Source organism: Dendronephthya gigantea, unplaced genomic scaffold, assembly GCF_004324835.1.
Source record: "Dendronephthya gigantea isolate DGI-Jeju-01 unplaced genomic scaffold, DenGig_1.0 000045F, whole genome shotgun sequence".
NCBI lineage: Eukaryota > Metazoa > Cnidaria > Anthozoa > Malacalcyonacea > Nephtheidae > Dendronephthya > Dendronephthya gigantea.
The window spans coordinates 505950-520421 of NW_021163055.1; the positions used below are offsets into that span (position 1 = coordinate 505950).

General features: G+C 36.6%; 1 protein-coding gene across 1 annotated transcript; it reads left to right on the forward strand.

Annotated features, from left to right (window-relative positions):
* Positions 1 to 549: 549 nt before the first annotated feature.
* On the forward strand, positions 550 to 2170 carry LOC114527592. The gene has a single exon (XM_028549290.1). It carries the CDS (start codon positions 662 to 664, stop codon positions 1166 to 1168), a length of 507 nt encoding a protein of 168 aa, XP_028405091.1. The 5' UTR covers positions 550 to 661; the 3' UTR covers positions 1169 to 2170.
* The last annotated feature ends 12302 nt before the right edge of the window (positions 2171 to 14472 follow it).

Genomic DNA, 14472 nt, shown 5'->3' on the forward strand with positions numbered 1-14472 from the left:
TCCTCAGAGTGTATTCGTTGTCGTCGTTCGTTTTCAACTTTCACTTCCACCTTTGTATCGCCCATAGGGTCGATCCATTTCACACAACCAGGAAAGAAATGATCCAGCACGCTTTTCTCTGCTGCTAAACGTTTCCTTTGAACTTCATTCCAAGGCATGTTTTGATCCCAGAAATAAAAAAGATGAAGAAACACTCTTTGGTAAGGCTTTAGCTCGTACACAGCAGGGGTCTTTCAACATTTCCTAATTCTCAGTATTCGTTTTCCTGGAATCAAACCAACGAATCAACATCCAGGTCTCTCGGATATGAATAAGCGCGTAGCTATCAGTTACACCAAATAACCGTAATAAATTCACGAGTATAAGATCTGAGTACTAAAGGTTTGTAGCATGATTAAAAAATTCGAACAATATTTAATAAACAATAAATATGTAGTGGTAAAATTCTAAAGGATGCATGCATGAACACTGCAAGTCTTATAGACAATAGCCTGCATGGCTACGACGCTGAGGTTTTTAATTTATCCTATTTCTGGGAAAAAGCGTATCAGCAACTTCCAAATATGCATATACCATCGTACGTAGCAACACAAATAAACCGAAACCAAATTAGGAAAGAGCGCGTTACATATTGATCCTTGTATCAAAAAATATTCAAGTTATGCCCTGGAGTGAAGCTCAGAGGAAGCGGTTAGCCGCTGAAAAGACCGTACTGGATCATTACTTTCCCGGCTGCGTGAAGTGGATCGATCCAACTGGCGATACGAAAGTGGAAGTGAGGTTGAACACAAACAACGACAACCAGTACACTCTCAGGGTTTACATCGGTGATTTTCCAAATTCAGTCCCTGATATGGTCGTTGTGTCCTCGCCTAATCCGATGCCTGGTTGGGGCGGTAGTTACTCCAATCACACTTTAACGAGAAGAGACGGGTATTTGAGAATCTGCCACTATCACAAAAGTCAGTGGAGCGATCGTTCGTCGCTGTATGAAGTGGTTATGAAAGGAAGAGTTTGGCTCGAAGCCTACGAAGGTCATTTGAGAACAGGCCAGTCTATGAGTTACTTCCTTCGGGAAATGGGCAGTAGTGGAAGTTCGCCATCTTCGCCAGAAAGTTCCGTGTCGAGACGACCCAGTGGAACAGAGAGTAGTTGTGTGTGTCAGTGAGATGAATCGTGAACAATTTTAGGAGACTGCAGTGCATTTGCGAGAGCCAACTGTTTTGCCTTCGAGGCAAAATGTGCACAAATAATTTAAAGATAGTAGCATCATCACAATATTCATTTCATTTAAAGATATTGTGGACTCGAAGCTGCATACAATATAGAACATTGATATCTAAATATGGTTATACTATGTATATAGTTGCGTTGACAACAATGTCGATTCCACATGCAATTGGGGTTATATCTTTGGTTTAGTTCGGGTTGCATGGCATGAATATCACTTATTTTATATGTCTCGAGTCTAAATTTAAAGACCTTATCTTGATTTCTCATTTGAAAGTTCCATTTATTTAGTGCACAAAAATGGTCTCAATGAATAAGTGGAAACAAAGTTATTGATAGAAGTTTATAAAAGTGTCTGAAATGTCCAAGGCATTATTAGTAAAACCCGCGTGGTCTTTAACTAACGATAAGGCAAAATATTATCAGCCCTCTTTGCATCAACAGCAGATCAAAGCGCTAACATTTACTTTCACTACTTTATACAGGAAACGGATCCGGATTCGTCGTAAAAAGTGGTGTTTTATTGCAACTTGCTGTAACTCAGCTTCAGCTCAAATTGTCCACCATTCTAATAAGTGTGCGCTCAATTTTATACTAGATTTGGCTGAAGTTTTAATGAGAGAGAACTCGGAAGCTATAACTACATAGAGATCACCATTTAGTTATGACTACAGCACAATAAAATTTCGAGTTTCGACCTTCCACCAAAAAAGTGATTTCTTTGTCATGGGTACATTTTAACGACTAGTCGACTATTCGCAGATAAATTCTGAGTAATAACTTCACGGATTCCAAGAATAACTGAGGTTCAAAAGTGAAATTAAAGTGAAACTAAACAAATACTTATAATTTTTATGCGACAATTTTGTTCATATAAAATATACTAATGGAATAAATATCTAGTGTATTATGAAATAAAGTAAGGGCTTGTAAGGCAGGTTCACAGGGAACATGAAGCTCGTCTGCATAAACACATACAAGTGTTTTAAACACACACAACTCACTTGTTTACGAGAAAATTTACGCATTAGCTAGTAGCCATAACAACAGCCAACAGCTAGTCTGTTTACTATTCTGTGCCTTCTTCACGCCAGGATATATTTCATCCGTTGTAAACCATGTCTATTAAACCTGAAACAACAGTTAGTTGCAGCACTTGCATGTAATTTAATCGTTAATATACACAACTACATGCAATGGCGTATAAACCTCACGGTGACATTAAAGCTATTCCAGTTTCTGTTTTTTAAAATAAAAATACTCATCTCAGCAAAACGATGAGAAGCGCCTTCATGAACCGAATACATGGACAGATAAACTAGAAAAGCGGGGTACAAATTTAGAGGAATGTTTTGATATTTACGACAGCGATGAAGAAGAGGTTGAAGAGATTCGTCGCCTGCCAAAGGCCAAGGCAAATACGAAAACAGCTGAAATTGAGAAACTGGAAGAAAATTTAAAAGAGTGTGAAGCAGCTGTTCACGACAACGATGAGGAAATACCTCGCGTACCAAATACAAGAGCAGGTGAACTTCAGAAACCGAAGGAAGATATGAACGATTGTGCAGGCATTGATAGCAAGGACGAGGGGAACTTTCACGTAGCGAAGACAACAACAAATGTACCAGCGAAAGCAACAGAAAGACGTATGTCTTGGTTTCTGCTGCAGGAGAGAAGGAGTTCAATGTTGATAACCAGATTTATCTGGGCATGCATGGCAGAGGATGGATTTTATTTTTACTACCTATGACTAAATTTATCCGAGGAATGACTTCGTCGATATTATCAAAATCTTTTAAACGGACTTCAGCAACTACGGCCCATGGAGATTAGTAGAAGCTGTTCATGCCATATATATATATGTTATTATGGAATTAATGTATATTTGTTATATTGCAAGTATATAAATGTATGTATATAGTTGTATACCTTTATTTATTTTATTGTACAGTCTTTATTGTTGCACATAACTCCTGAGTGTTGCTTGAATTTGATCGTGGGCTCACGGTGAGTTTATTAAATAAAAATCTGTAATGAAAGATGACTGGTCAGTGGTTATTTCCTGCATGCTCGCGCAGGACTGGTTGCCAAGCCCTCATATCTGCCTTGTGTCTTCAGGGCGTCTTGCTGTGCAAATACCAACACAAGAAATACGCCAAGCTATAGCTCAGATCTGAGTTTAGCAAGGAAATATTTTAAAGACAGCATTGAGGGCTTCGCCAAACATTGGACTCCAGTGGTCAATACACTAGTTGTGAGAACATTATCTATTTCATTTTCACATGCAGTATAATGAGTTCAGATCCACAAATTGTTCAAGAAACACTTCACGAGAACGCTCTTCCTGGGAATTTCAACTTTGAAAAGGGCAGATGGGAGGGCAAAGCCAGTAGAGGTAAAACAAAACTCGTATTCGATCCAAAAACCAAGAAACTACTCGCAATGACACCGGAACAAGCCGCTGATGGATTCATAGGAGTTGATATGGCTCGTGAAGGATTTTTCAACCTATGGCTATGCATGACAGCAGACTGGAGTGCGTACATTCATAATATGAGTAAATAAGTAAACAGCACCGTTGTTTAAATGAGGCTATAAGATATACACTTTGTTAATGTCTAACTTTGTATATACGTCAAAAACTATATATTCTCAGTCTTCAATTGTCATATAGCTGACATAACACGATTAATTATCATAGCTGCATGGACTCGACTAAAATATGACCGATGTTCCTTCACTTCCTTGCCTCTAATAAATTTATTTATAATCGTTTGTGAAATGTTATTTACCAATTATTGTAAATGCTCGTACTGCTGATAGGTTTGATACTAGATAGTGATATAAAAACAAAATAAATATACTAGATAGTGATATAAAAACGAAAAGCGATTACGGCAACACTTTCACTTTGAGACTGAATTTCATACGTTTGCAAAACCTGATAATGACATCTTATCTCGTCGACGAGAACTATAAAACTGTCGCTGTTTACAATACAAAATATCGCCTCATTTCAAAGTATATATCAATATTTATTGATAATATTTATTGATTTAACTAACTTGTTAAGTTACTTCACAAGCTGTGCTCGAGATTTAGTACGTGCTATAAAAATATTTTTAATACAATACCCAAATACTAGAACAGGTTTTTCTAAGAACAGAAAATCGAAATTAACTTTTCCCCAGGAATAATTAACACTCGCATGCAGGTAAAGATCATGCAAGTATATATAAATACAACATGCAAAAATAGATACATCGCGGAGTTTACATTACGCTTGGGGTCAATTTAATTTGTTCATCCTTATTGATAAACTATAAAAATCAGCTCAACAGTATTTAGTCCTTTTGTTTTAAATCTAGCCATTCATTTCACGAAGAAAATAGTTCATAGGTTCATCTGTTCTCAAATGCCCTTCGTAGGCTTCCAGCCAGACTCTTCCTTTCATAATGACTTCATACAGCGACGAACGATCCGTCCACTGACTATCGTGATAGTGGCAAATTTTCAAGTACCCGTCACGTTTCCCCAACGTATGCGTCGTAGACCAAGCTCCCCAATCAGGCATTGGTTTGGGTGAAGAGACGATGACCATATCAGGAACTGAGTTTGGAAAACCACCGATGTAAATCCTGAGAGTGTATTCGTTGTCGTTGTTTGTTTTCAACTTTACTTCCACCTTTGTATCGCCCATAGGGTCGATCCATTTCACACAACCAGGAAAGAAATGATCCAGCACGCTTTTCTCTGCAGCTAAACGTTTCCTTTGAACTTCATTCCAGGGCATGTTTTGTCACCAGAAATGAAAACGTTGAAGAAACACACTTTGGTCTTTGGGTTGGCATTAGCTAATACGCAATAGAGGTTATTGAACATTTCCTAATTCCTAGTACTCGATCGTTTTCCAGGAAACAAAATTCACGAATGAACAGCCAAGTGTGACGGATATAACAAGCGTGTATCTGTTCAAATAACGCAACAAAATAAATCACTGCCTATCTGTATGGATAGTCATCGGCTCCTATACATATTATACTATGAAACTTTCGTTTTAAAAAGCTAGCGCAAGGGGAAGATAAAATAAGTATAAATCACTGCATGCAGGCAGGTAACAAAGCCTTAGTTATTCTGGTTATTCAAACTGAACGATCGCCAAGCTTACATGATTTCCAAAAGAGGCCATAAAAAACAGTTCAAATATGCATATTCGATATATAGTAATGCAAATTAACTGAAACCAAGTTGGGAAAGAGCGCGATATTGGACTCTCGTATCAAAAAACATTCAAGATATGCCCTAGAATTAAGCTCAGAGACAGAGGAAGCGGTTAGCCGCTGAAAAGATCGTACTGGATCATTACTTTCCCGGCTGGGTTCGTGAAGTGGATCGATCCAACTGCCGATACGAAAGTGGAAGTGAGGTTGAACACAACAGACAACAACAACCCATACACTCTCAGGGTTTACATTGGTGATTTTCCAAATTCAGTTAATGTTATGGTCGTGGTGTATGTCCTCGCCCAAACCATGCAATGCCTGATTGGGGAGTTAGGGTTACAAATCATATACTTTGGGGAACGTGACAGGTATACTTGAAAATTTGCCGCTATCACGAGAGTCAGTGGACGGATCGTTCGTCGCTGTATGAAGTCATTATGAAAGGAAGAGTTTGGCTCGAAGCCTACGAAGGGCGTTTGAGAACTAAAATGTCTATGAACTATTTCCTTCGAGAAATGCACGCTAGTAGTGGAAGTCCCCATTCTCCCCAAATGACTGGAGTTCCTCGTAGAGCGAATTAAACCAGTGAAAGAAAGAATAGAAGAGGCAGCTGCGTATGTCAGTAAAATGAGTCAAACGTCAGTAAAATGAACAACATTATAGGTGAAGCTCAGACTGTATACGAGACTGGACTGAACGGTTTTGCCTTAAGACAAAATATGTATACACCAATCAATTGACGGTTCTTTGTTAATTTGGGGTAACTTGCATAGAGTCTACCTTATTCAAAACTGACATTTGTATCCTGCAGAACATAGTATCAAATGTGGTATAACAACTGCCTAAAATAGACAAAATGCTTCTCGACGTTTCGACCTGAGGGCCTTCGCCAGAAGAGTTAGTATGAAAAACACTTTGGCTCTGCACAGCAGGGGTAATTTAAATTTCCAAGCATTCGTTTTCCTGCAATTGAAACAGAAACGAATAAGCAGGTCTGCCGCGGATATGAACAGTTTGAGTAACGCACCCTGTGTATGCTATTTATTTGAGGACGACATTTTGCCATATACATTAAATCACATGACCAAAGAAATGCAATTCGAGATAGAGTTAAAATTGAGGTTACGGTTTCGTTTAACGATTTGATATGATTAGCCTCGCAGGGTTCCAAAATATCATTGCGCGTGAAGAATCATGGATATCATAAAAGAACAAAGCCGAATAGGAGTGTATCGTATACGAAAAGATTTATGCTTTTAATTTATTACTTGAAAATTTAGCTAGCAGCCATACAACTATGCCAGTGTAAAACTCGAATACAACAACAAATGTACCAGCGAGGGCAACAGAAAGACGTGTTTTGGTTCCTGCTGCAGGAGAGAAGGGAATCAATGTTGATAACCAGATTTATCTACAATCCTGGCCAAAACCATTGACTACACTCAAAATGATTTGTAGTTTTTTACGCAAAACATCAAAATTTCTGTGTCGATTTCCCCCCTCGCCCCCTAATCAATGTTGAAATCAATGCTAAATGCTTGAATGAGTTTTGACACATCACCCAACATTGATTTGTGGGGGAAAGGGGGAGAATTTTGAAATATATTCACTCGTGTTTCGTCTTTGTGTTTGTGCATGCATGTCTTCAGGACGTATTGCTGTGCAATATATTAACTAATTTAGGTGAAGCTAGCGCTAGTGATTTGCCGACACAACGCATATAGCGCAGATCCAACTTTTAATTTCGGCTTTTAATTAATGGCTTTTAATTGCGACAATCATCGAACTCCGGACTCGATCCATGCAGTGGTCAATACACTAGCTGTGATCATCATCTATATCATTTTCAGAGTATAATGAGTTCTGATCCACAGATTGTTCGAAATGCCCCTCAAGACGATTTTTCAACATTCAAACTGGCAAATTTGAGGTCTCAGGCGGTGATGAAAGCAGATAAAAACTCGCATTCGATCCAAAGACAGGGAAAGTACTACTCGTAATGCGGACACCAGAACAGGCAGTTGATAAATTCATGCATATAGGAGTTGATATGGCTTGTGAAGCTATATGCCTACTATTTCAGAATATGCGTACTGAATGGCGCTGTTGTTTAAATGTAGCTACAAGATACATACTTTGTTTTTAAACTAAATCTATAACTTTGTATAGTCAGGCTCGATTTTAAAAATATTTTTATACAATACCTAAATAATAGAACAGGAATAATTCTGGAATAATTACCACTCTTGGGAAAATATCTTGCAAGTATATATATAAATACAACAAAAATAAATATATCGCGGAGTCTTTTTCTCTAGAGAGGGTAGCATATTGTAGCTAGACCGCGTCAATATTTAGGTTTCTATGTCTTTAATTCCGCATGGGCCGGGGTCAATATATATTCATCGTTAAAATAAATATATCATTTTATTACTAAATACTGATGCCTTAAAAATCTAGCCATTCATTTCACGAAGAAAGTAGTTCATAGGCTGTCTTGTTCTCTAATGACCTTCGTAGGCTTCCAGCCAAACTCTTCCTTTCATAAACACTTCATACAGCGACGAACGATCCGTCCACTGACTTCTGTGATAGTGCATGTGGCATATTGTTAAAATGGTCCCGTCTCTTCTCATGAAGTGTGATTGGCGTAACTGCCTTCCCATGGGGTTAAATGTGAAGACACAACCACCATATCAGGGACTGAATTTGGAAAATCGCCGATGTAGATCCTGTTTAATATATACTGTTTTCGACATTTTGTTTTTAAATTCAGCCATATAGATATGAAAATTAAGACCACAGCGGGGGGTATAATTTAGAACAGCACTTGTTAAGGATGATGAATATCATAATTGCATTGAAAAGGCCGAGTTTTCCAACGTGGCACTTTTCCTGAAAACAAACATCCCTGCGGTTATATTTAATTACGTTGTTTTATGTTTTCCGTTATTTGCCATGTAAATTAAACAATTGGACGCAATATCAATATGCAAAACTCTAGTGATATTTTTCCGCGAAGCGAATTTCTTCTTTTGTGTACCGTAAATGATCGATTAAGCGCCGCCGCGCTTATTGCAAATCGATTTAAAGACGCGGCGCTTATTTGACAGCGGCGCTTATTTCAAAGTGAGCAAATAGATTATTTTCTGAAGGCCGATGAATCGAATAAACTTTTGGTAGAGGTTACAGGAAAAAGAAAGCGCGAAGTTGGGCTGGTGATTCTCGCTAAGTCCACAGCATATACGGCGAATCGATGCCCAAGTGTTAAGTCGGTTTTCCACTACCGATATTTTTCGTGCGAAGCGACATTTTGCTTTTTTTCCAGAGCTTTCAACTGCAACCATCTGGAACACACTGCTCAAATACAAAGGAATAAAGTCGCTTTGCGCGAAAAATATCGCTAGTGGAGAACCGGCTTTAGACAAGGAGTTAATTAGGAAGAAGGAACATTTAAACTATCACAACTGTCATATAACTGTCGACAATAAAACTTTAAAGTTTCAATACTGGCCGTCATTCTCAATAGTTTAAATGTTAAGATTAACGCGTTTAAATAAAGAATCGTTTCGACAAAGTCGAGCAGCATCTCGAAAAAAACCATTTAGTAATCAGCCTTTCTCACGATGACGATTATGCCGCCATTTTTGGGGCACTTTTTTCAAAAACCGTGAGCGTAAAACTTGGTAACGGCGACTGTCTTTAATTTTAGGCTGAATTTATTCTTCAAATGGTCTGTTTATTCTAAAAAAGTTGCTTTTGATGTTTAAACAAAATTTTTAAACCCATTTCAGAAAATTGAAAGTACCCCAAAACCTCATCGTGAGAAAGGCTAATTCAGTAATTTAATAATTCAGTAATTTAGTAATTGCATTCGTACAATAAAAAATGAATCACTCCTGCGATTGTATCCATGGAGCATGATTGCATTTTTGCAAAATTTCAAGATATCATAACAATATTTGGAGAAAGTAATTACAGAAAATTAAAGAAGCCCTAATTTAATTGCAGAATTCTACGTATATAAAGGAGGCAGGTCCCTAAAGGGACATATAGGTGAAAGGGATTGGCTAGCATAGCGCTCCACAAAGGCTACGACAAGTAAGTAGCAACGTCTTTATCATATTCGAAAGCTAAAAATCTTTTTGAAGTCTATAATATATAATACCTTTGTATTTTAAACTGTGAATCGCGTTTTGAGTTTTCTATTGATATAAATTACGCCTGATAACCGACTGCATATTATAGTCTGGCGATTTATTATTTCTCACTTGGCCTGAAGTAGTAAACTTTAAAGATGAAAATGTGCTCAAATTTAAGATTTTTTTTGTATCATCACGTAATGAAGCACAATTACAAAAAGAAAATTCCTAGTATTAGGAATAAACAAACGCTACCATGGAAACTCTTTTTTGAGGATGACAGGTTTTAAACTTCTTTAAGTATACACAAATACGATGCGCAGTAAGTTCCGTAGATTCTTTTAAATAGAAAAAAGAACTTTGGATACACAATTCACATAAACTAGGATAATTTACGGGACGGTTTGATATGTTAAAAAAAGCGAAATATGCGCTTTAGAATTATATGCATGCATGAGTAATAGTTTACCTTTTTTATGGAAAACGGATAATCGAAGAAGTGGAAACTAATAAACAGAGGTGAATTTTTTTAAGCCCAAAGGCATAACGTATGCTTGCATCGACTCGTGAGCGCATGATCATCGCATAAAATTAAAATATAACTCTCCGCATGCATCTGAGAGGTGCATATAGGGCTATGGAATCTTGAAACCGATCTAACAGCGTCTTCGATTCAGATCGAAAATAACCATATGACAGATTGAATGGGCAAAATAGAAATCAGTGAAGTATAGAAAAAAAAATGAGGGAATTTCAATTTCAATTTCTAATTTGAACTCACAGAATTTGCCAATGCCAACAGCTCGTTTGGTACCACTACCACAGTGAAACTGTCAAAGAAAGATGGAATTGTTATTCTAAAGCGTAAAGTTAATACCTAATATTCGACCATGTAAAGTTATTCCAGCACAGCTTTTATTATTTCTGCATGTACGTTCGTTTCTGTTAGCTTTTCTGTACATTTTGATAACACAATATTAGGCTATATAGGTCTCAAGCTACAGTACCTTCAATGAATCTTTAATTAAACACATGCGGCAAAAAAGTGCGTCAAAATAGAAATCAGTTAAGTATAGAGAAATATTTAGAGAATTTAAAGCGGTTTCAACGCCAAAGCTCCATTGGCACATGAGCGAAACTGTCAAAGGAAGAGGTGAAAGTAAGACGCGAAAATAAAATTGCAGTCATTAGCAGACGAGTGTGTTAAAGAGAGCAATAAACAGGAAAGATTAGTGAACGTGTGCATGAAAGCTGTGAGGTGAATTTACGCGGCAGCGGACCACTATAGCTGTTGTGTTTATATGAGATGATCCTTACTGGACCTCTAGGAAGAACAGTTTAGAACTGATAGAACTATCCAGTATAAATAAAGTTAGTTTAGTTTAGGTTTCCTTCTGTAGTAACACTGGATCAATAAGAAATGATCCTTACTGGACCTCTAGGAAGAACAGTTTAGAACTGATAGTGCTATCCAGTATAAATAAAGTTAGTTTAGTTAAGGTTTCCTCCTGTAGTAACACTGGATCAATAAGAGATGATCCTTACTGGACCTCTAGGAAGAACAGTTTAGAACTGATAGTGCTATCTGGTCTATCTGGTATAAATAAAGTTTAATAGTTTAGTTTAGGTTTCCTCCTGTAGTAACGCTGAATCAATTGATAAGAGATGATCCTTATATTTACTGGAGCCTTGACCTATAGGAAATTCGCGCATGCAATGTGACAAAATTTTCGAAATAATATGGGGGAAGTTCAGGATATAAAATGTAGTTTTGATTTATAAGAGTGATGTATATTAATTCTCTTTGATTCAATTCACTTTGTGGTGACAAACACAGAAAGACGAAAATACCTGTATGATCATAATTTACGTAGCATCGTTTATTCAGAGGGGCAGGACATAACACAGAATTTCCTAATACAAACAGGTGCAACTGCTGCAGTGAAACTTTCAAAAGTAAGAGTGAAGATAAAGAAGAATTGAGCATATCAACAGTAGTGAAAAACGAGCAAGCAATTTTATCGCAATAGAAAGGTATGTAACTAGTTATTTAGGTAATTTCTTCCCATGAGTTAATTTAGCATCATTCCTGAGTTATAATGACCAAAAGAAGCCGACTTCAACTTCAGACTTCTCTACCGACGGTATTATAACAATAGCGTTGTTTGATATTTTGAAACTGTAAAGCTCGTGCATGTTCAGTGATTTTTCATGGACAAAGTTTACGTAATGCACACTCAGTGCGGACTGCGGAGACCTAAACTAACTTTATTTATACTTGATAGTTCTATCAGTTCTAAACTGTTCTTCCTAGAGGTCCAGTAAGGATCATCTCTTATTGATCCAGTGTTACTACAGGAGGGAACCTAAACTAAACTAACTTTATTTTAACTGGATAGCTCTATCACTGCTAAACTGTTCTTGATAGAGGTTGATCATCATTTCTTATTGATCAACAGAATTAAACCTAAACTATTGTTCAATTTTATCCCTTGTTTTAAGTAATCGTAATTATACCTATATTCTCTTGGCATAAAATAGTGAACTTATTCTAAGCAACAGAATTGGGAGTTAAGTGCAGAACGGCTGCATATACCCCCAGCTGACTTAAAAATAATGCTCCACAGCAAATTTTATTGTTTAAATTAACTTGATCGATACCTTCAACAAATCTTGTTTAAACCGGTTAAATAGTTGCATCTTCGCTCTGTAGATCGAAAATAACCATATATGGACAGGTTAGTTATGCAAAATAGAAATCAGTGTGCATGGTAGAGAATTTAATTTGAGCTCAAAACAAAAGTAGAATTGGTATTGTAGAACCACGGTAGAACTGACCTTTTAGTATTGGCCTTAATTATTGGCTTTAATTATTTCTGTACTTCTCTGTTAGCTTTTCTGTATATTTTGATACGACAACATCAAGCTAGGTCTCAAGCTAACATCACAGCTGACTTCAAAATATGTTCCAAGCGAATTACACTATAGACGAGTATAGTTTGTTCGATACCTTCAATGAATCTTGTTTAAACCGGTTAAACACGTACAGCTGCGTCGAAAAAAAGTTGTGTCAGAATAGAAGTCAGTGAAGTATAGAAAAAATTTAGGGAATTTTAATTTTAAACTCAGAAGATTTGCCAACGCCAAAGCTCGACAGGTGGTGAAAATAAGACGCGGAATTAAAATTGCAGTGATTGGCAGACGAGTGTGTAAAGAGCAATAAAAGGAAAGGTTAGTGGATGATTGAAAGCTTTAACTTTAAGAGGCCGGGCCACTGGCTGTGTTTATAAGATATAAAACGACGATAACAATCATGATAGGCAAAAGCCAATGTATAACATGGGTTTGATATGATAAATAATAAAATTTAACACATTTAGAGCTACTACACATGTCATGTTACTGAAGCATCAAAATAAAAAAACACTTTTTCACTGTACTCTTCAACTGGTATAGCTATATAAAATAATGTGCTATATAATTATTTCATATACATGTGGTATTTTTAATATATGTTTATACCTTGCTTCAAATTTAGACTGCAATGTGGAGGTTGTGTTTTTCTGTAATTTATTTAGAATTTATTTATAGATAAAAATTATGTTGTAATGTGCAATGAGTTTTTATAAATTATAGTGACAAAGATATAGACACAAAAAGTCGCGTCAAAGTATAGTGAAGTAAAAATTTAGGGACTTTCAAGTTCAAACTCAAAAAATTTGCTGTGAGGTGAACTTTACGAGGCCGGACCATTGGCTGTGTTTATAAGATATAAAACGACGATAACAATCATGATTGGCAAAAGCCAATGTATAACATGGGTTTGATATGATAAAGAATAAAAGAGCTAATTAGAGCTACCACACATGCATGTCATGTTACAGAAGCATCAAAATAAATAAAAACTTTTTGACAATACTCCTAAACTTGTAGCTATAGCTATAAACTCTAGCTATATCCCCAGACAAAGTCGAAAGCATGCATGTTAACCTTGTTTCATTTTTAGACCGTATTAAATGTGGATGTTGTGCTTTTCTAGTGCATGACAAAATTTACGCCAAAATTGATAGACAAGAAAATTTCTTTACTTTATGTTGTAATGCGCCTACATATTGAGAGTTTCTAGTAACTTATTTATGTTCACGCTAAAATTAAACCCGAAAACGTCTTTAGAAGATTTCGATTTCGACTACTGCTTGTGGTCAACGAAATTGGGCAAAGTACAATTCCTGATATTCCAGAGCACGGTCAGTGATTTTCTCATAACAAATAAGCTGTCAAAGCCTACCGGGATTGCGAATTCTTTTTCCTTTTACAGGTTTGAACCTGTTTTTATATATATTCTATCAACAAATATAGACAAAACGAATATGCAAAACAGGATAAGTCATTCCGCCCCTGCACTTTACCAAAAAAAACATTTCTATATACCCTAATTGGGAAGAGTATAAACTAAGTTATTAATGGACTAACCGCCTAGCTTACAACATATGACTTGACATAACACAGAATTTTTCTAATACAAACAGGTGCAACTGCTGCAGTGAAACTTTCAAAAGTGAGGGTAAAGATTAGAGAAGAATTGAGCATATCAACAGTAGTGAAAAACGAGCAAGCGTTAAATCTAATCGCAATAGAAAGGTTGGTAAAGCTATATGCTTTATCTAAGTAATTTCTGCCTATGAGTTAATTTACCATCATCATTCCCGAGTTACGATGACCAAAACAAGCCGACTTCAACTTCAGACTTCTCTACCGACGGTATTATAACAATAGCGTTGTTTGATATTTTGAAACTGTAAAGCTCGTGCATGTTCAGTGATTTTTCATGGACAAAGTTTATGCACAATTAGTGCGGACTATCGAGATCTAAACTA